This window comes from Antechinus flavipes, chromosome 3, assembly GCF_016432865.1.
Source record: "Antechinus flavipes isolate AdamAnt ecotype Samford, QLD, Australia chromosome 3, AdamAnt_v2, whole genome shotgun sequence".
Lineage (NCBI taxonomy): Eukaryota > Metazoa > Chordata > Mammalia > Dasyuromorphia > Dasyuridae > Antechinus > Antechinus flavipes.
In genome coordinates this window covers 11,826,212-11,850,217 of record NC_067400.1, presented here as the reverse complement: position 1 = coordinate 11,850,217, position 24,006 = coordinate 11,826,212, and the positions used below count along the sequence as shown (strand labels likewise).

The window sequence follows — 24,006 nt, the reverse complement described above, 5'->3', positions numbered from 1 at the left end:
AATATTAAACAATGCAATTGTAGTATTGTGATTTAGATAGGTAGAGGACAATTGACTTCCTTCAATATTATAATTAAGTGGTCCCTTAAAACCTTTCTGTGAAGCTCATTAGATAGTATCTTAAGTTTATATTCATTTGCTTATTTTTATATAAAATAAAATTATTTGAGAGTTTCCAAATATTTGTCAGATGAACTACTTGGATAACTTCTTCTCATTTCACCTCAGTATTTTGACAGATCAATTAAGTTACTTGGGTTTTTTTAAAGACTGAAGACAGAAAGAAAAAAAAGAAGCATATAACCATAATTATATTTTACAAATTGACATGTTGATAAATTAGTGAGAATTCACAGTCATTCCTTCATTTAGTTGAACAATAAAAATTAGGACTTTGATTTAAAAAAAAGATTATTAGGATTCTATAGTGTTAATTACCTTTTTAATAAAGAAGTCTAAGCTGAGCATAAAAAGAAATGTGTTTTCTGTAGCAATTGATAACAATGAGTTAGTGTGAAAAAAAAAGAGTGCCAATGTACCCTAGTTAAGATTTGATATTCAGATATCACAGGATTTGATGAGCTTGAAAAAGTTTCATGTTTTAATGGCCCCCGTGTTGAAGGACAAAAGAGGAATACTATGGAGAATGACACGTGTCAGAGATCGAATCGGGAAGTAAAGAGGTTCAGATAGCCTAGCAACAAGAAGCAGCCTGTTCTTTCAGCTTTCAAAATTCCAAAAAATAAAATAAAATCAATTCACAAATATGAGCAGGTCTAAATCTTTCAAGGAAAAAAGACTCTATGAGTTGAATTCATACTAGTCAGTACTTAAAATATCCTCCTTACTCTCTCCTAACCCTGGCTTGTGTCTTCCCCCATTTCTTTGGACAATTTGCCATTGCCCCCTTCCAAATCTACTTTTCTCTATTATTATCCTCCTTGATTTTGGCAGCATTTGATCCATGTATCACCTTCTTTTGGAAACATTCTTCTTCTTTTTTTTTTTTTTTTAATGAGTAGAGGTTAATAATTCACATTACATTTTCAAGACAGATACTTTAACTTTAACTTCAATAAACAAAAACCCAGTCATTTACAAGCCAATAAAGGCTTTAAAAATAATTTCTTTGTTCCTGGAAGGTTATACCTGGTCTTCTACAATTCAGAAATCTCTATGGGAGTGAATATATACTTTAGCAATTACTCTGAATTTCTTGGAGAGGGAGGCAAAGGCTCAAAAACAACCCTGAATACAGTGAATAAAAATTTTAGTTACATTTATTTTGATTACATTGGAACCAGGAAAGAAATCAGGTTTGAAGGAGCTAAGGCCCCCTCTGTGTTTCCATATCTGGGGAACAGTCTCTAGCTAATGAAGATTCTTCTAAGGGCTTTTTTTTCTCCTATATGCTAATTAGCTCTGGGATTTTAACAGCCTCCCTGGATTTCTGAAAAGTTCTGCATTATTTGGGTCTTCTAGTAGGCAGCTAGGTGGTGCTACCAAGATCTGGAATTGAATAGACTAGAATTCAAATCCCACCTCAGACATTTAATCGTTATATGACAAGTGATTTGACTTCTGTCTGAATTTCCTCAATTGTAAAATAAGGATGCTAATGACATCTAATTCTCAGGGTATTGTAAGGATCAAATGAGATAACTGTAGACTCCAAAATATTTTATATTAACTACAATTATTTTAAATGGAATTCTTCTTTTTATCTTTTGCTGCTGGACTTTGATGGTAACATACAGAAATGCTGATGATTTATGTGTATCCTGCAACTTTGCTAAAGTTGCTAATTGTTTCTAATAATTTTTTAATTGATTCTCTAGGATACTTTAAGTATACCATCATATCATCTGTAAATAGTGACAATTGTGTTCTTTCATTATCTACTCTAATTCCTTTAACTTCTTTTTCTTCTCTTATTGCTAAAACTAACATTTCTGAAACAATATTGAATAGTAATAGTGATAGTAGGCAACCTAGTTTCACCCCTGATCTTATTGGGAATGCTTCTAGTTTATTCTAGTTTGTCCCTTTTACATGAATGCTTGGTAATGGCTTTAAAGAAATGCTATTGATCATTTTAAGGAAAACTCCATTTGTTCCTACACTCTCTAGTGGGTTTTCTTTTTAAATAGAAATGTGTTCAATTTTGTCAAATGCCTTTCCTGCATCTATTGACATAATCATGATTTCTGTCAGTTTGGTTATTGATATAGCCAATCATCCTGACAGTTTTCCTAATATTTACTAACCTTGCATAACTCCTACTTGGTGATAGGTACTATTTTGATGACAACTTGCTGTAATCTCTTTGTCAATCTTTTATTTAAGATTTTTTGCATCAATATTCATTAGAGAAATTGGCCTATAATTTTATTTCTCTGTTTTGACCCTAGCTGTTTTAGGTATCAGCACCATATTTGTGTCCTAAGTGGAATTTCATTAGACTTCTTCTTTTCCTGTTTTTCCAAATACTTTATATACTATTGCAATTAATTGTTCTTTAAATGTTTGGTAGAATTCACTTGTAAATTCATCTGTTCCTGGAGATTTTTTTTTTCCCTTGGGGAGCTGACTGATAGCTTGTTCAATTTCTTTTTATAAAATGGGACTATTTAATTAATTTATTTTCTTCTCTGTTAATTTGGGCAATCTGCATTTTTGTAAATATTCATCCATTTCACTTATATTATCAGATTTATTGGAATATAGTTAATAAAATAATTCCTAATCATTGCTCTAATTTCCTCTTCATTGGTGAAAAGTTCACCCTTTTCATTTTCGATAAAAGCATTTTGATTTTCTTCTTTCCTTTTTCTAATCAAATCTAAAAATTGATCTATTTTGTTGGGTTTTTCATGAAACCAACTCTTAATTTTGTTTTTTTTTAGTGAATTAGTTTCCATACTTTCGATTTTATTAATCTCTCCTTTTATTTCCAGAATTTCAAATTTGGTATTTAATTGGGAGTATTTAATTTGTTCTTTTTTATTCATTAATCTTCTTTTTTCTCTATTTTATTCAAGTAAGCATCTAGAGATATAAAATTTCCCCTAATAACTGCTTTGGGTGCATAGCATAAATCTTGATATTTCCTCTCATTATTGTCATTCTCTTAGATTAAATTATCAATCATGCCTATAATTTGTTGTTTTGTCCACTTATTCTTTAGGATTAGATTATTTAGTTTCCAATTAATTTTTGGTCTATTTTCCCCTGGCCTTTTATTACAAGTAATTTTTAATGCATTATGATCTGATTTTACTATTTATGCTTTTCACATTTTATTTTGAGGTTTTTATGCACTACTACATGGTCAATTTTTATGTAGATTCCATGTACCACAAAGAAAAAAGCATATTCCTTTTTGTCCCCATTCAATTTTCTCCAAAGGTCTATCAACACCTAACTTTGCTAAACTTCTATTTACCTCCTTAACTTCTTTCTTATTTATTTTGTGCTTCAATTTATCTAGTTTTGATAAAATAAGGTTGAGACCTCTCACAAATATGGTTTTGCTGTCTATTTCTTCTTACAATTCTCTTAACTTCACCTCTAGGAATTTGAAGGCTATACCAGTTGGTACATATAAGTTTATTATTGGTATTACTTCACTATCTATAGTACCCTTTAGCAAAATGTAGTTTCCTTCCTTATCTCATTTTAATTAGATTTATTTTTGTTTTTGCTTGATTTGAGATTAGGATCATTAATACTGTGGTTTTTTGTTTTTTTTAACTTCAGTTGATGCATAATAGATTTCACTCCAGCCTTTTACCTTTACTCTATATGTATTATTTCACTTTAAGTGTGATTCTTGTAAACAACATATTGTAGGATTCTGGCTTTTAATGCAGTCTGTTATCTGCTTTCATTTTTTGGGAGAGTTCATCCGATTCACATTCACAGTGAAAATGATTATATTTCTCGCCATTTTATTTTCCCAAAGTTATACTTTTCTCTTTCCTCTCTTCCTTTCCCTCCTTTCAGAACTTTGCTTCTGACCACAATCTCTCTCAATCTGCCCTCCTCTTTTACACTCTCCTGTCCTTTTTAATCCCTTTCCCTTTCTACTTCTTTTCTCCTTCCTATTAGACTTCTTTCCTTTATCCTTTCCCCTCCTACTTACCTATAAGGTGAGAAAAGTTTCTCTATCAAACTAAATATGTCTGGTATTCTCTTTTTGAACAAAATCTTATAAGATTAAGGTTCCCACAATGTTCATCCTATTCCCTTTTTTCCTTCAATTCTACTAGATTTTTTTTGCCTTTTCATAGGATGTAATTTACCACAGTTTACCTCCCCTTTCTTCTTCTTCCAGTACAATCCCTTTTCCATTCTAGTTTCTTTTTTATATCATCACAATAAAGTCAAATTATACCCACACCCTCTAAGTATATCCCCAACAAAGACACAGTTCTCAAGAGTTAAACATAGCATCTTCCCATATAGGCTTGAAAACTATTTCATTCTTTAGCATGATTATGATTTGCTATTTCTGACCTAGACTGGTTTATTCTTCCTTGGGTATTGCAGTGATCTTTTATTTTCAAGGTTTCACAATATTAATACTGACCTTACTGTGGATATCTGAGGAGTATAGACCACTGAAACTCAGAATCCCTAAGCTCAAGAAAGCTGCCAGTGTTATACTACTCCATAATTAAGGATTACAGTCATGCACTACCATATCTGGCAAAGACACATTCTTAAAATGAAGCTAATAAATATGATTCATATACCAGGACCATCTCCTAATCCTGCCTTCAGTCAGTATTACTTCTTACCTACTGAAACATAAAGTGCCTGGGGCCATTAACTTCACAAACAGAATATCAGTTTCCTTATTGAAGTATTGGGGCAAAATGATCTTTAAGGTATTTGCAAGCTCTAAAATTCACAGAGTAAATTGTAAAGATTTCTACATGAATTCCCATCATTACTTTACATTAAACATTAAATATATATGGTACAGAAATCATGGAGCCTTGATAGAATAGCAATCAAGACAAGACTATGACAAGAGAAGGTTAAGTATATTTTGATGAAAACTTTAAGAGTATCCTCATTTCACAGGTACATATATTTCCTCCTTCAATTCATATGGCAAATCCATCATGTCTTAGTAGAAATTTTCATGACTAGTGATGACAACTTTCTGGTAATAAGCCTCTCTAAGCTTAGATAGGCTGGAATTCAGACAACACCCCATTACTTGGATCTCACTCAAAGACTTTCCATCTTGGTAAAACTTGTTAGAGCTTAAGCTTACTTCACTGTCATAGTCTTCCTTTATCCAGGGTCACCTCCACACCTTGATGAGGTTTTGATTATACCTGATGTGAAAAGAATAGGTGTGAACTAAGGGGAATCAAGGTAACACTATATGTAAAGATATTCACTAGTCTGGAAATAACCTGAGAAAAGAAAAAAAAAGAAATAAAAATATTTTAAGCATCTGTTATGTACTATTTTTTAATTACAAATTTGTTTTATTTTCAATTCATAGACTAAAACAAGGATTTCTATAGCATAGTAAAATGAAAAAGATGGTTACGTATGACACGGTTAATCTGCATTATAAAATTTACTGGTTTTTCCAAATATACAACAAAACAATCCTGTTTTTTATTTTCATTTTTTCCCTTCTTCCATTTCCCACCCAAGAGATGCTAAAATCTTAAAAATATGAACTGTTTGGATTAGATACATACCTAGTATTTCCACAGGATATGACTGGATCTAACAATTGGTGACAGTCACCAAAATGTGGAGAGAGAAATATTACCAAGGAAGAATGTTTTAATAGTTATCTAACTATTAAACTAACTAAATAGTTATCTAAGATCTTCTTTCTATAGCTCAGCTCCAGATTACTGGGGATATTTGAAGAAAATCTGAATGATCACACAGTGAAGATCTTGAATTGGTCTATATCAAGGATTCAAACTATCAAGGATAATTGCTATCAAAGATCCAAACTAGACTCTAAACTTTTCATTTTTTAAATGAATTTTAAAGTCTTTCCAATTGTTAAGGATTTATTTTTTCCTCCCTCCTACCTTCCTCTACACACTGAAAAGGAAGAATTATCAAACTATAGTCACCTATAAACATAGTGAAACAAAATAAATGCTCACATTGGTCATTTTCAAAATGTCTCAATCTTCACATTAATCGATAATGTCTTTTTATTTTTAATAATAGCCTTTTATTTTCAAAATAACTGCAAAGATAGTTTTTAACAGTCACTCTTGTACAACCTTGTATTCCAATTTTTTCCCTCTCTTACTCCACCCACAGCTCATAATCCAATATATATTAAACATGTGCGATCCTTTTAGTTATATTTCTACATTTTACATGTTTCACAAGAACAAATTAGATCAAAAGGAAAGATAAAGAGAAAGAAAAAAGCAAGCAAACAACAACAAAGATGATCTATGTTGTAATCCATATTCGGTCCCCATGGTCGTCTTTTTGGATGCAGATGTCTCTTTCCATAAATCTATTGGAAATGGCTTTAATCACCTCATTGTTGAAAAGAGCCCATCAGAGTTGTTCATCACATAATCTTGTTGCTGTGTATAATGTTCCCTTGGTACTATTCACTTCACTTAGTATCAGTTCATGTAAATCTCTCCAGACCTCTCTGAAATCATCCTGGTGATTATTTCTCATAGAACAATAATATTTCACAACATTCACACGCCATAAGTTATTCAGCCATTCCCAACTGATAGGCATCCACCCAGTTTCCAGTTCTTGGCCACTACAAAAAGGACTGACACACACATTATTGCATATGTGAATTCTTTCCCATTTTTTATGATCTTTGAGATACAGACCCAATAGAGACACTGTTGGATCAAAGAGTATACACAGTTTGATAGCCCTTTGAGCATAGTTCCAAAAAACTCTCCAGAAGAGTTGATTTACAACTCCACCAACAATGTATTAGTGTACCAGTTTTCTAACCTTCCCTCCAACATTTATTATTATCTTCCCCTGCCATCTTAGCCAATCTGAGATGTGTATAGTGGTACCCCAGAGTCATCTTGATTTCATTTCTCTAATCAAGGTGATTTAGAGATTTTTTTTTCAAATGAGTTGAAACAGTTTTAATTTTTTCATCTGAAAATTATCTGTTCATGTTCTTTGGCCACTTGTCAATTGGAGAATAGCTTGTATTATTATAAATTTGAGTCAGCTCTTTATATATTTTAGAAATGAGGCCTTTATCAGAACCCTTGGATATAATTTTTTCCCCTAGTTTTCTGTTTCCCTTCTAATTTTAGTTGCATTGGTTTTGTTTGTACAAAATCTTTTTAATTTAACATAATGAAAATTACCTATTTTGCATCTTGTAATATTCTCTATTACTTCCTTGGACATAAATTCCTTCCTTCTCCACATATCTGAGAGAAAGACTATCCCTAGTTCTCCTAATTTGCTTATAGCATCCCCCATTATGTCTAAATCATGAACCCATTTCAACCTTATCTTATAAGATGTTAGGTATTGGTCAGTGCCTAGTTTTGCCTTACTGTTTTCCAATTTTTCCAGCAATAATCTGTCTGTCTTAAGATGGGTTGTGTCGTTTCCCATCGGTCCTGTGTAATCCTATTGATTATTGTTGTCAATGAGAATTCTGAAAAATTCAGAATTATTAATTTTTATAACATTGATGTTAGCATATAAATTGCTGTCTTCACTTCTGCTCACTTTACTTAACACATCTCTTGGAAGTTGTCTTTTCTCTCATTTCTTAAAGTACAACAGTATTTCATTACATTCTTATATTTGCTCATCTATTTCCCATTTCATAGAATTCATGACTATAAAAACAGCTACAATAAATATTTGCAATCAAACAAAACCTTTTTCCTCTTCATCTTTCTGGTATGGACCTAGTTGTGGTATCACCATGACAAAGAAGATGCACAATTTAGTACCTTTGGAGACATAATGCAAAATTGCTTTCCATAATGTCTGAATCAATTCATGTCTTCACTAACTGTGCTTGCAAGACTTCCCATATTCCTTCCAGCATATAACATTTCCTTTTTCTGTCAACTTTACTGATCTTATTGGTTTGATGTAGGATGTCAGAGCTGTTTTAATTTTATTACTCCAATGAATAGTGATTTGGAACATTTTTTTTCATATCCCTAAAAAGAGCTTGAGTTGATTTCCTTAAGAACTGCTTGTTCATATCTTTTGACAGTGTCAATTTGGGAATTATTTTTATTCACATAAATTTGAATCAGTTCCTTATATATCTTGGAAATGAGAATTTTGTCAGAGAAACCTGCCACAAAGATCTCTTTCTTCTCTAGTTAAATGTTTCCCATTTAATCTTACCTTTAGTTTGGATTTGTTTATGAATGACCTTTAAAATTTAACATAATCAAAAATATTCATTTTATATTCTGGTAATCATTTTTATTCTTTGTTTGGTCATGGGCTTTTCCTTCCATAGATCTAATAGGTAATTTCTTATTTTTTTCTCCTAGTTTATTAATGTTGTAGCCTTTTGTATTCAGGGGAATATAAAAAAAAATAAGATTCACAGCTTAACAGAATAAGAAATAGGTTATTTAAGCAGCCTAATCTCAGAAAAAGAAAACAAACATCATAAACAAATTACCAAAAACAAAAACAAAACCAAAAACAAACCAGGACTAGATGTGTCTATAAGTGAATTCTTTTAAACATTCAAAGAACTATCAATTTCAACATTACACAAGTTGTTCATCAAAAAAGTTGCCAAAGAATTGATCTTAACAAATTCATTTTATAGTACAAATATAGTTTGATACTTAAACAAGGGAGAGATATGACCAGGTTTGATTTATTCCAGGAATACAGATTTTGTTTACTATTAGAAAATCTATAAACCCAATTGACTATATTATAACAATAACAAAAATTATATTATCACATCAATAGCTACAAAAGAGTAAGTTTTTGACAAAAGACAATCCCATTAGTGTTTTTTAAAATAATAGAAAACACAGAAATGAATGGTCTTTTTATTAACATGGTAAATAGTATAGAATTAAAACCAATAGCCAATAATATGTATAATAGGGATCAACAAAATTGGAATGAAGCAAGGACATCCATGATCACCACTTCTATTATATATTGTGCTAACAATGCAACCATAATAATAGAAGTTATTGTAATTTTTAAAGGAAACAAAATTCTCATCCTTTGCAGACAATACAATGACATTCTTAGATAACCCTAGAGAGTCAACTAAAATAAATTAAAATGATACTTAAAAATTGGGGGGATATAAATTCAATCCATACAAATCATTTCCATTTCTGTACAATGCCAATAAAATCAGCAAGAGGATATAAAAAGAAATTTTCTTTAAATTAACTACAAAATTTTTAAATTGTTGTTGTTGTTTTAGTTGTTTCAGTCATATTTGACTTTTATGACCCCATTTGGAGTTTTCCGAGCAGAAACACTGGAATGGTTTGCCATTTCCTTCTCTAGCACCTTTTACAGATCAGGAACTAAAGCAAACAGGCTTAAGTAACTTACCCAGATTCCCACATATAGTATCTGAGGTCAGATTTGAACTCAGGAAGATGAGTCTTCTTGACTTCAGACTCAGTACTCCACTGGGCTACTTAGCTGTGACCCACTAACCATATTTAATATCATCTATCTATCTATCTATCTATGTCAAGATACACACAATAACTATGATTATAATTACAAAGAAATCCTTATGGAAATAAGAGTAGACATAAGTGATGAAGAGATATAAATTTTTCATGGGTAGACAAGCAGATCAAATATGATTTCAAATCATGATGATTTGAATCAAATCAAAATGATAGCATTGCCTAGATTAATTTACTTGTTCAGTTCTATGCCAATCAGAATGCCAAAGAGTTACTTTATATAGCTAGAAAAAAAATTACAAAATTCATTTGGGGATGTAAAATGTCAAGAATATCAAGGGGAGTAATGCAAGAAAAAGTGGGAAGCAGGGGGTTTTGCAGGACCAAAGCTCAGCCTATATTACAAAGAGTAATTATTAACTCTTTGGTATTGATTTAAAAATGGGCAATGGAGAGAAAAGAATGAGCATATAATATACAGGAATAAACAAGCCCAGGGACTTCAAAAGACTCAAGAATTGACAGAAAATGTTGGAAAACTGGATGATAGTTTGGCAGAGATGAGACTTAGACCCCATCTCATAATTTTATACCAAAAGAAGGTTGTGACTGTTTTAAAGGCAGGGACCAAAAACATCTGTTGCTTTTGTTCTTCTTTCTATCCTCTGGAGAATATGTGGAAATACCAAGGAAATAACAACTACAATATTGAAAAAAAATGCGACTAACTGAATAACTGTAGAGATAGTTGAATTTATAGCCATGGAAACTGTGATTTCTTTCAAAGTTTGGTTCTTTTCCACCTAAAATTATGCACATAGAAAAGCAGCATCAAAAGAAGGAACCAAAACATGGATGTGTTTTCATCTAAGAGAATCTTTGGGAAGCCTAAATAAGCTCCATGACATGTAGGGAAAAGGAAAAGTAATGATCCTGCAACTATGAGACAAATGATTATAATCACAATCTTTTTTTTTTTTAATATAAAAGCCTATGCTTATTGCCTCAATTGCAATTACTTCTATTGTTATGATTTCCATTTTTTGGTACTATATGAAATAAAAGTGATGATCGTGGATGCCCTTGCTTCATCCCAATTTTGTTGAAAAAGATTTTTATTGATCCCTGTAACACATATTATTGGCTTTTGGTTTTAGATCTGTACTATTTAGCCTGTATTATATGAAATAAGAAGCCATCTAGGTAATGTGTTGATGTAGCACTGACCCTGGAATCAGGAAGAAGGATTCAAATCCAGCCTCACACTACTCCTTGCTATCTGGTGCTTGGCAGGGCACTTAACCATTTTCTATCTTAGTTCTCTCATCTGTAAGATGTAAGAAAAGGAGACTGAAATGGAGAAGCTATGTGACTTTCTCATGGTATCATAATTAGAAAGTATCTCATTGGAGTTAAACTTCAGTCTTCTGAGTTTCAATCCATGCTGCCTATGTAGAAAATGATCATCACTATTAGAAGGAAATGGAGGCTGAGACTTGATAATGAGTAAAATGAGCTTGAGAAAAGAGAATTCCAAAAATGAAAATCAATCTTAAATCACATTGGGAAGAGCATCCCTTGTTTCTGCTGATGGCAATATCAATCTTCCATTTAACCAGTCTCACAGCCTCTGAGTTATTCTCTCTTACTCACTCTCTCTAATCCCCAACACTCAAATCAGGTATCAGTTCTTTTCATTACCTTTTCTTTCACAATCTCCTTATCCCTTCTGTTCATCTTCATTTCTCAATTCACACAGGAAGCACCTTAATTGAGGCTCTTTTCCTTCTCCTGATTATAGAAATAGATTCTTCAATAGACCAATTAAATCATACATTCAATCCCTATCCCCACCTAAGGATCCACCTAGGTCCTGGGGATAAAAAAGACAAAAGGAGCCTTCATTAGATTGGGAGGTACAAGATATAAAGTAATTTCAGGAGGAATAGAGAGCTGTCTTGGAGAAACCAGGATAGTCTTTCTGTAAGTATGACATCTGAGCTAAGTCTTAAGGGAAATTCAGGATTGAAAGAGGCATGCTGAGGATAAATGTCCCTCAACTTCCATTCTCTTCCTTCTCTAATTCATCCAATTCACAGTTGCCAAAAATGATTTTTACTAAAGCACACGTTTTGGTTTTGTTTCATTTTGTTTTTAATCAATTTACTTTCCAGTTCAAGAGTGTTCAGTGGCTCCCTATTCTTCTTGGTTAAAATGCAGTCTCCTAAAACTGACATTAAATCTCTGCACAAGCTATCTTTCCAGACTAATTTCACTGTCTTCCACTCTGTTTTAGGAAAATTAGCCTATATGTCAGTCACAAAATTTGTCATTTTACATTTTACTTCCATAGTTTAGAAAAATTGCTCCACTTTCCATTCCCTCAACATACAAACAAGCTAGAATACCTTCCATGCTCACCTGTGCCTCTTCTAAGCCTGAGCTTCCTTTAATGCTCAGCTCAGGTGCTATACCTACAAAAAGCCTGTCCTGATTTCTCCATGATAATTCTCTTATTCCTACTGAAATTACTTTATATCTTGTTATATCTTGTCCCTTCCAACCTAACGAAAGCTCCTTAGGATGGGGACAATTTTTTTTTGTCTTTTTTTTTACCCCCAGCACCTAGGACAGTGCTTTGTCCTTAAGTGGGAATAGGGACTGGGTGTAGATTTCATTGGTCTAGGTAAGTCCCAAGTGAGGAAATTCCCTCTACATGTGCAGACTGGTGGTTCTACAATTTATAGTGGTATTGAGCTACTTAGATTACTGAAAAGATATGTCACTTGGTAAGAGTTACACAACCATTGTTTTACAAGGAAAAATGTCATGGTTCTTGATTTCAAAGTACTTTCTAGCTTTTACAAAGGGTTCTTAACCTGGATCCCATAGACTTTTTTTTTTTAAACTACTATTTTGATAACTGTTTTTCAATATAATTGTTTTCCTTTGTAATCCTCTCTATTCAGAGAAGGATTCATTAGCATCTAAGCCATGATAAAGTTCGAGTTCCTACATTCTATTACAGTGCCAGTCTTATATATAAATCTTCACCATAAAAATACCGGCTGACCTGTGGCAATATGGGAAGAATAGGGAAATTTGATAATCAATTCCATTGCTTTTCCACAGTTGGATTCCAGGTTCATCACTGCTCAAAATATCCCTTTATTAATTCTGGGAATATTTGAATTGCATCTTCTGATAAAAATGAAGATATATGCAAATATCTGAATTATATATTCTTTGTCTTTTTTTTTTTTTTTATTGTTCACAGAAATGGTTCTAAAACAGAATGTCATTGAGCCCTGGTTCTTTCAAACTGTTTCCAAAGAGTAGCTTGCCTGGGGAAAGCTTCAATGTTATTCCACTTCCTCATTTTCTCCCAGATTAGATAGTCCAGGATTATTGTTAGGGTTCTATGGTTTCTGCAGTAGATCTGATCTATAAAAACATACACTTTAACAGGTTTGGGATATTTTATGGCTTTCAGTTACAAAAATGTGTGTTAGGCTCACCTTGGAGCATTAATAATACTGTATATCATGTCATTTGGAGGAGGAAATGCATGAGTTTTTCCCTCCCCCATCCTGCCAGCCCTGCCATGTGCCTCCTAGCTGTCCTGTTACCAGCAGCACTAAAGTTTCTTGGGTTCCAAACTAGTTTTCACCAGAAGCTGCAGGTGTCATTTGGCATTAGTTCTCCTGAAAGCCAGGGGGGTGGGGGGACCACAGTGCTGAAGCCTTCAGGGATTTGATAGGTAGTCTAGGCAGCCAAAGGCAGATGTCTGAATAAGTTTGCTTTTAATCATACCAGGAAACAGGGTATAATAGAGAGGTTATGGGGCTTGGTGTCAGGGAGATCTGGATTCAAACCCACTCAGACACTTAATCAACTGTATTAGAATGGTGAAGTCTCTTTGTTCTCCCACCAGTTTTCTTATCTGCAAAATAAACAGTTGACTCAAAGATCTTTATGATCTCATTTCAGGTCTAAATAAACACTCCATATAAAAAGCCAAAATATTCTTGAAAAAGTACAGAACACCTCATGTGTTTCAAGAACTTACTATTTTGCTAAAACTTTTGTGATACTCTGCATTTTGATAGAGGGTGTAGTTTGGGGAAAACTGGGCTACAAATAAAGACCATAGTAATTTTTTTTTTTTTGCAAGGAGGATGAGGATTCAGATCAATGATTTCATTTGGATAGATAACTCCCTGGTATGGAAAGTTCTTCCAATTACTCGTAATCATGACCTTAGAAGGTTATTATTGTTGTACTAGGAGGTTAAGTGACCCACCCATGATTATGCTACCAGTATCTTTCAGAAACAGGACCTGAACCCATTTTCCTGACTCCAAAGTTGGTCTTATCCATTACAGCCATTCAGAATCTCTTGGTCATGTAGTAAGGATCTTTTTTTTTTTTTTAAGTATTTTGGTAATGGGAGTGAGCAATGAAATGTTCCTGAGATCCATGCACACATCTCCATCTTTGAATGAATAAAAAGCATTAATTAACTTCATTGTTAATATCTTCTGCACAAATTAATCTAGAAACAGCTAAGGAAGAAATTGGTAATATTCTATTGGTAGACAAGGTGGCAACAAAATAATTGACCCTGACTCCTTTGTCTTCTTAAAAGCCCTGATGTACATCAGTTTTCCTCATAAGTGTTCCCTCATAGTTTCTGCTTCTTCCCCATGAAAAGAATTTCAAATAAAAATGGGATGAGAGTCAATTTGAAGAGAAAACCAGAATCAGAAAGTCCTCAATTCAAATCCTGATTCTAAATTATAGCAGCCTAACTTGTCAGTGGCAAACTACTCCCCAAGATTCAAAGCTTCAGAAACATCACCAAACAAAATGATATTTGTAAAGCATTTAGTACAGTTTTTGTTGTTCAGTTCTTTCAGTTGTGGCTGACTCTTTGTGGCCCCTATTAGGGTTTTTAAAATAGTATTTTGTTTTTCCCCCAATTACATTAACATTCATTTTTTGCAAGATTTTGAGTTCCAAATTTTTCTCTTTTCCTCCCCTCCTTTTCCTTCTTCTAAATAGTAGGCAATTTGATATAAATTATACATGTGCTATCATGTAAATCATATTTCTACTTAGTCTCAGTTGTGGAAGAAGAAACAGATCAAAAGGGAAAAAACATGAAGAATAAAATAAATGTGAAAAATATCCTTCAACTCACATCCTAAGACCATCAGTTCTTTCTTTCTGTCTTCTTTTTTTTTTTTTCCCTGAGGCAATTGGGGTTAAGTAACTTGCTCAGGGTCACACAGCTAGTTAAGTGTCTGAAGCCAGATTTGAACTCAGGTCCTTCTGACTTCAGGGCTGGTGGTCTATCCATTGCACCATGTAGCATTCTTTATCTGGATTTGGATAGTATTTTTCTTCACAAGTCCTAATCTTGGATCATTGTGTTGCTGAGAAGAGCTGAGTCAATCATAGTTGATCATCACACAATGTTGCACTGAAGTTGCAGTTCATGGGGGATTCTGTTGCACTGAAGGAGTGGGATGGGGTGACTGGCATTGTTGAAAGTCATAGGGGTGTAGCTGCTTATTTGGTGTTGATCTAGGTCCGAGTGATAATGTCTAGCATGTATTGAAGTTTGTGAGGTGTTTCTGTGTCTTTTGTGCTACATGGAAGCATGTGGTGCTCTGCCTACTGAAATCAACTTGTTCCTATGACTGTGCTGAGGTATGTGTAGGGTCCCCATGTTGGTTTTTGTTTGATCCACTGCCCTGGGGCTCAGGATTTCCCAAAGGTTTGCTAAGATGGGGTTTGTTATGGCTTCCTGAAAAACTTCCTGTCCTGGACTGCACTCTCTTTTTGCCCTATTGAGACAGTCCTTTCTTGCAGATCTCCCAAGTTCTTTTGATTAAAAGATTATTTCATTCCATCTTTCTTGTAGGTTCTGCCATTGTAGGTTTGTGTGTGTGTGTGTGTGTGTGTGTGTGTGTGTGTGATACTATTTTGTGATTGTTTGAAAATTATAGTGATTTGTTTACTCTGCATTCTTGGATCCAGGAAATGGACCCTATTTGGCATTTTCTTGGCAGAAATACTGGAATAGACTGCCATTTTATTCTTTAATTTATTTTACAAATAAAGAAATTAAGGCAAACTGGATGAAGTAAATTTTCCAGGGTCATGTAGCTGGAAATTCTGAGGCCAGATTTGAATTTCCTAAGATGAGTCTTCCTGACTTTCTGCTCTATACTCTATTCATGGATGCACCTTGATGCCCATAATGATAGTAACTCCAGCAGCAGATGCCGCTATTAATTCGGTATGATTGCATGAGGGAAGCGTTTGGAAATGCCTAAAGCATTGTATAAAGGTGACAGCTTGTGCTCATTACCTTGCAAGAACTGGGGTTTTTCTCCTGGTTTTAGGACAAGAGACTATTTTAGCCTAATTGTCAAGCAACAAAGAAACAAAGAATTAGTATCATAGCAGTTTTAGTGGAAGAAAAGTGGCTAGGAAAAGCTTAGTGCTTTCCATTCAAATTGATGTATAGGAACATAAGTACCTATTAAGGCAGCATTCAGTATTTAACTCATAATTCAGACCCCTGTTGATGATTCTATATTGGGGAAAGAAAGTCTAATTGTCTCTGGGATGAGCCAGGTGTCTGTGGCCGGCCAGACCCTGGACACAAATGTCCACAAATGAGCTCATCAGCAGGTTAGTCACCAGCTGGTATCATTTTTTTTTTTTTTTGGGGGGGAGGGATAAGCTATTCACTAACCTGGCAAAATAGGCAGAGAAGAGTGGTGATATGTCTAGCACAATGAAATCGGACATTTTTAATGGAATAAAATGTGAATCTTAATCAGTCCCTTTTCTTTAGTTTTTCCAGCTTTCAATGAATAGTAGTTGATATTATAGACACCGCCATATTGCTGCAAGCCGAGCATCATGTTCAAATACTGCCTGGGATACTTACTATCTGTGTGACCTTAAGCATATCAATTAACTTTTCTCAGCTTCAGTTTCCTTGTATATATAATATAGGAGTTAGACTAGATTATGTCAAAAGGCTTTATCAGTTCAGAAAATCTATTCTTTAAGGTAGAGGTTTTTAACCTGGAGAACAAGGTTCTTATGTATAGATTTCTGGGGACTTTAATTTGTGATGAGAGGGGAAGACATTTATTTTTTGAAAGCACGTTATTCTGAGAAGGGATCCTTAGGCTTCAACCAGTTATCAAAGGGGTGCCCCCCCACAAAAAAGGGGAATAACTCCTAGGCTAAAAGGTAGGATTCAGAAAATTTTGAGTTCTAGATTTTGAAATCTAAGCGTCTGGGTTCAAAAAAGACTTGCCACTTTCTGTGTAAACTGTTTCATTTCTCTGCCTTTCAATTTAATCATTTTGTAAATGAGAAAGTTGATTAGACATCCTCCCAGGTGTCTTCCCAGCTCCTAAGCCTACAACCTCCAAGTAAGTGTTTGATGAATTACACTTTCTCTGCAAGCTTTGAAACAATGCTCATTAAAGCCTAGGTAAGCTCTGAGTGTCAAAACATTGTAAGAAGCTTAAGAGTTACAAAATAATGTTTCATCATTTTATTGGGTTCTTTTCTATGTTGCCTATGGTAGGTGTGATACTAATAACTCATGACTACCCTGAAATTTTGTTGCCACTGGAAAATAATTAAAGGTATCATACCTAACACACACACACACACACAAACACCCCACAATGATAAAAATCTTATTTTAAAAAGCTGTCCAAAACATATGGTCTGTAAATGACATGATGCTCTATAGAAAATGTAGAGCAAATAATCCATGACAATTACACAGAGTTGAGTCTTTTCCCCATCTAGTCTGATTGTTTTAAATGAATTTAAGAAAATCCTCAAATATCAAATAACAAAAAAAAAAAGCCATAGGCAAATTAAACAACACGATTTGTCACAAATAAACCTAGTTTAATCAACAATATTACATCACAGATAATATAAAAATAAACATTTTCACAGGAGCACTGAAATATACCGATCCAAATGCACATAACATTGAACATGTAACTTATACACTTTCCCTTCATGTTAATTGGCAATGCTATGTATTATAAAGTATATAACAGGAAATTTAAAGTTGTAACAGAACTCAGCAGCCAAGTCATACAATTTTTACTCTAGAAAGTGGTTGGACCTAAAATGAAGGCCCAACAGGGCAATTGAACATAGATTCATAAAAGGAACAGTAAGACTGCATCTGCTCTGATTATATTTAAGCTGAGAAGAGTACCAAGTGCATGCTATTGGACTTAACAAAGAAATATAGGGTAGAAGCCATTTAAGGAAAAAAAATGTCATTAGAGCTTATTGGAGCAGCAGGGGACCATAGCAGCTGCATTCCTACCTCTCTTTCCCCATTTTCCTAAACCTCTCTCCAAGGCTAAGTCTATAATATTTCTTCCACAATTTTATAAAGCACAGCACAGTGATTTAGTTGTGCTTTGAATATAGGTCCACCCTGTTGCACTTTTCAAATAGTAGTCACCAATGGATTTCATGCATTATTTTTTTTTTACAATGGTTGTATAAATTTTACTGCAAAACTTCACAAATATATACCCTACAGATCCAGTTAGACTAAAATATTTTCTATTTGCCGTATGATCCTATGTTCACTTGACACAAAATTGACTTTTTACATATAAAATCAGAAATCCGATTTTAAAAGGCAAGCATGCAAATACACTGGTAGGGAAAATTTAATATGGAGCTTCACCAAGTGGACTTTGGGAGATTATTATAATTTCACAAAAAGAATGATTGAAAGAGAATCCAATACTTCAAGATACTGATATTTGACAAGCATAGAGATATATGAAATCTCTATCCTTATTTTCACCATGCCACATATATTCTGGATCCCAAATAAAGCAATCTGTTATACAGAGAATATTCATTTTAATAAATAAGATTTATATAAGTGTTCTGGATCCAAAAAAGAAAAAAATGCTCTTCCGGGGAAAGTTTCGATCTCATCTGTACAATTGATGGACTGCAGTTGCTTCATCAATAAATAATCTGATAATTGTCTTCAAGATGAACAGAAAGCTTAAGGTTTATGATATAATGGATGAATCAGATTTGACAGCTAGTATCAAACTTTCAGTCTTTGTTGCTGATGCAATTCCAGCCCCTATTATCCATGATGTCATTTGTATCCAAAGACAGTTTAGTATCTACAGCAGGAAAGTTAGTAGTTTGAACAGATTTCCTGGGCATATTTCCACATCACAGTTGATATCCATGTAGGAATGCAAAACCAATGCCTGGAATTGAGTGGTTCTGGAAAACAATAGTGGCGTATTTTATGTTTCTCCATTATTTTTCAGACTCTTAAATGTCCTCGTGACAGAGGAGTTATTCCAATACTCTTTTAACAAGGAGGAAGGGGTGGGGGGAGATGGGTTGTAGCATTTGAACTCACCAGGGAGGTTAGCTGACTGGCAAAGCAAACTCAGAACTTAGAAATCCTGAGCCACACTCCAATTCTTCCCAGTTTCCTATCCATTCAGGTCAAGGAGCAAATAAATTTGGCAGGCTTTCAGCAATGATTACTCAGATGCTAAGGAACATCTGGGTTCTGAACTTTTCATCAATTTTGGCTGATAAATTATAGCACATTAGCAAATTCACTTGTTTCAATGCTTACATGTTGCTCTGCTCAAGATTTAAGAAGTTACAACATCATATAGATACTATGTTTTTTTCAGGCAAAGGGGTTATACCACTTCAGCCTCATTCCCAGTTTAATTCAAACTCGGTGGACACAATGACCAGAAATCCCTGCTCTGCCATAGGGGCTGCTTGGAAATAGCCGGCAAAGTCGTTCTTTGTTACTATTTGGCAGGGTTTCTTGATTCCATGCATGTCATTATGGTCTCCTCTGTGAGATATAAAGTAGGAAACTGAAAGAAACCTTCCCAACAGTAAAAGGGCACTTCTATTCACCCTCCATCTCCCCTTGCTAGCTCTCCACACACAATCTGAAAGTTCTCTAGGACTGAAAATAATGCAGAATTTGCATGATCAATAGGGTTAGGCTAGCATGGAAAGCAGCCCTGTACAGACCTGGACATCCTAAGATCTTAAAAAACAAAACAAAACACTGAAATAAATGGAAGAATTTCGCTATCAGGGAGACATCACAAAATGGGCCCTGGCCCAAGCTCCCTACCCCCCTTTTGTCCCTGGGGTATTTAACGTTGCTACAAATTACACAATGCTTCAAAGATCATTCAGGTAAATAGTCATTAAATACTTTATGTTTTGTGTTCTGTTCTCCTGCCATGGATTACAGGAATAACCCTCCAATTTGCTGCTGAAAGAGATTTTTAGCAAATATCTACTGAGCTTTGAAAGATCGTTATGTTTATTACCATTTCACTGCATCTAATTTGCTATGTGCATCTTGTTTTCTCTATGTAAAAGTATAAAGAGATGATGACACTTTACACATGAAAAGGTTTCTTTTACAATTTTCAAATAAGAGAATCTCCTCTCCTCTGATTCTGTTGAGACCAGAAGTTTGGATTAGCTAACTTCAAAGGTTCCTCCAAACTCTGCAAAGTTAGTCAATCCCTCAATCACTGCATTGCTTTGGCTATCACTTTGGGCCCCCCATGTTAATCTCAAGAACCAATTCCATATCCCATAATAACTCAAGGAATACAATGATTGATGATTGTCAGCCCCCTACTTGGAGTCTATGCATTTTAGTTCTGCAAATTGAATTTATGAAACTATCCTTAATACTGATCTTTTAGGTTTAATGGGAATTTGTGCTTGTTTAGGTGATATACAGTATATTCACCTCAATAAGTTAATATAATTAAGTTTGACTATAGTGGGGAAAAAATTACAGGGCTCAGATTATAGTAATTAAAAATGTGTTTAAACACAGAATGAGCAATATTAGAAAAATCTGAAACATTTGACAGGCTAATGTCCTGAGAAGCAAAGCAAACCTGTAGTACAAAGACATCCCTTATCCAGCTCTTTAAAGTGAAGAAGTAGTTCTTTTAAAAAAAAAAAAAAAAAACAGCATTTCTATGATTAACAATTGAATCTGCTTTGCCATGCTGTCAAGGGATGTCCTCAGGTATTTAAATAGAATATTTTCTCTCCCATTTTACAAAATGAGGATTAGTGAGATCAGATCATGCTCTGTCTTTCTATAAATAGAATTTACACAATGAAAACTATTCTCTTACCATTTATGAATCTTCTCCTACTGTTATCATACTTTCAGACATGTTTGAGAATAATATAAAAGGTCACTTTTCCCAGCACTTTTCTTACAGATCCTATTTGCCAATGATTAAGTTTTAGTCTCCTGATTTCATTTCATTTCTTTCCATTAAAAAAAAAAAAACCTCGAAATTCAGATTTTAGGTTATCATTAACTCTCAAACACTACCCTTGCCCAGCTACACTTTGCCTTAACTTGTGCATTCAACTTTAGCCAGTAAATCATTAGTTCAGGATTGTTTTTATGTTTTTTTGCAGTTGTGGATAAATATTCACCCAGGAAAACAAACAAACCCCTGCAGCATTAAACAGCAACATCGCCAATAAATAGCTTGTTTACTTAAGGAGATTTAAAACATCCCAAGACATTAAGCTCAAAAACCTACGTGCCATTATTTAAATTCGGGACTTTATCCAAGACAAATGAATACAGATTTCCACCATCAAACATTTAGCACCCAAAATATAAAGAACAGTTTTCTTGAAAATTAGAATTAGAAAATCAGCATCACCTTTCAAGATTTCAGCTCCAAGCCACCTGTCTAGCCATCATCCGACTGAAGATTGCCAGAAACTTTTGCTGATCAACGAACAGAAAACTTTTGATTTTTTTCAAAGCCCAGGAGCCAGCTCATTCTACTATCTTTTAGGTAAAAAAAAAAAAATCCTTTCAAGATTTTCAGCTCAAACACATCTATCTAATCATCATCCCACTGAAGACTGCCAGAAACTTTTGCTCACAGACTAACAGAAAAGACTGGATTTTTTCAGACCCAGGAGCCAGCTCACTTTGCTACCTGAAGAATCGGGAGAATTATTTTCTGATTTGATCTATCCTAAATATTTGGAGGATGTGGACAATTAGAAGGATGCTCATGTGGATTAGAAAAGACAACAATACTTAAAATGATGACTCTAGGTGTACGACCTAAAGTCCAAGACACATATATCTCAGGCGAAATTATAAATATAACAGTAACCAAAGGTAAAAGCGAACACATATATGTATATTTGAGAGTGGCGAATTTTGAAATGGCATAAATTGAATGTATTTAAGGGAGAGGACTGTTTTAATATATTTAAATTCGGGAAAGTGACTGATCCAATTAAAAAAAAATCCTAAAAGGCTTTAGTACAAGGGGAAAGGGTATCTCTCTTTTTTGCTTCAGATTATTTTAGTTTCTTGTATTCTTTCTAAACTCATCAAATGACTTTTTTTTTTTTAAGTACTTGACTGCTAAGTGGTATAGTTTCCCCAGCCCACATCCTCCCTTCCAGTTCTTCTATTTCTCATTACACGATGGAGTTTTCTTTTTTTCTTCTTCTTATTATTTTTATTTTTAAATGAAGTGTTTGGGAAGCTTTTGCACGTGTGCACTTCATAAGCTCGTGTCTCCGTTCTGCTTATACTCGGATAAAATGTTAAGGGTCATATCTTCACTTTTGGATTGCAAATTAGCCTCACTTCTGCGGGAAGCTTTCCTGGTGGCCCTCGACAGTCTCCTCCGGAAAGTATCTCCGGCCAAGAAATAGAGAATGGGGTCGACGCAGCTGTTGAGGCTGGCGAGCCCCCGAGTCACCTGGTACGTGGCGTAGACCCTGTCGTTGAAGGCACACATCCCCGGCGTCTGAAAATCCAGCCTGGCTCGCAGGTTGAGCGTTTTCATCACGTGGAAGGGGAGATAGGACACGGCGAAGACGGTGAGCACGATGATCACCAGGTAGATGGACTTCCTGCGCAGCGGCGAGTTGTCCAGGTCGTTGGAGACGAGCGCCCTGACGATGAGGCCGTAGCAGCCCAGGATGACCACGAAGGGGATGCAGAACATGAACACGGTGGTGCACATGCTGTAGATGAAGTAGCTGCGCAGGTAGTCGTCCGAGGTGGTGTCGTAGCAGGTGATGGTCTTGTTGATGCGGACGTCGGTGCCCGAGTAGAACAGGATGGGGGCGATGCAGGCCACCACGACGGCCCACACCAGGGCGCTGATGTACACGGCGTTCTTCTTCTTGAGGCGGCCCAGGGACTTGAGCGGGTAGACCACGCCGGTGTAGCGGTGCACGCTGATGCAGGTCAGGAAGAGGATGCTGCCGTAGAGGTTCACGTGGAAGATAAAGCGCTGCAGCTTGCACATGCCCTCGCCGAAGATCCAGTCGGTCTTGTTGAGATAGTAGAAGATGAGCGCGGGCAGGGTGAGCACGTACAGGAAGTCGGCCAAGGCCAAGTTGAACATATAGACGGAGATGCCGCTCCAGGGCTTCATGTGGAACACGAACATCCAGATGGCCACGCTGTTGCCCAGGAAGCCCGTGATGAAGACCAGGATGTAGACGGCGGGCAGGTAGTAGAACTGGAAGCCCGTCTTGGTCAGCGAGCACTTGGCGGCCGTGACCGTGGCGTTGCCCGAGGACCAGCCCGGGGTGGGGGAGACCTCAGTCCCGTTGGGGAGCACCGACCACAGCACGTCGGTCATGGCTGGGCGGACTCACGCGGCCAACGGAGCGGCGGCAGCGGCGGCGGCGGCGGCAAGCGAGAGCCGGGGGAGGAGCAGGAGGGAGCATCTGCCCGGAGGCAGAGCTGGCGCGGGGAAGCCGAGCGGGAGGAGGGCGAGGGGGGCGGACTGGCCGAGGGTGACAGGGGCGTAGGGGGCTCGCCCGCCCTCATGGACCGCGCCGGGCTCTGCAGACGCACGGCTGCGCCTTCCCATCGGGCTCGCCCGCCCCGGAGTCGTCCCCTTCGCGCCGAGCACCGGGCCAGCCGCTTCCTGGTGTTGGGGAAGGCGCGGCGGCTGCCGCGCCGGAGGGGCCGATAGCGCAAGCGGGCGAGGCGGGCACAGCCGGGCCCCCCGACCCGCCCTTGACACTGGGAAGGCAGGACACCCTGCAGGCGCGGGCGAACGGTGCGCCCTGCACCGGCTAGTCCCGAGTGGCCGCTCCCCGGGGCCTCGGGGCAGGCGGGGCGCGCCGCCGGGGAGCCGGTCCGCCCGGCTCCGCCGCCGCTCTGGATGCCTCGGTGCCACCGGCTGCGTGCGGCTCAGCTCCCACAGCC

The 24,006-nt window shown here is 36.2% G+C and overlaps 1 protein-coding gene across 1 annotated transcript; it reads right to left on the bottom strand.

Moving 5' to 3' along the window:
• Positions 1-17,597: 17,597 nt before the first annotated feature.
• On the bottom strand, positions 17,598-23,528 carry P2RY1 (purinergic receptor P2Y1). Its single transcript, XM_051991796.1, has one exon. It carries the CDS (start codon positions 23,429-23,431, stop codon positions 22,337-22,339), a length of 1,095 nt encoding a protein of 364 aa, XP_051847756.1. The 5' UTR covers positions 23,432-23,528; the 3' UTR covers positions 17,598-22,336.
• Positions 23,529-24,006: the final 478 nt, after the last annotated feature.

Coding starts and splice junctions, on each gene's coding strand:
- P2RY1 (XM_051991796.1), bottom strand. CDS start 23,431: ATGACCGACGTGCTGTGGTCGGTGCTCCCCAACGGGACTGAGGTCTCC.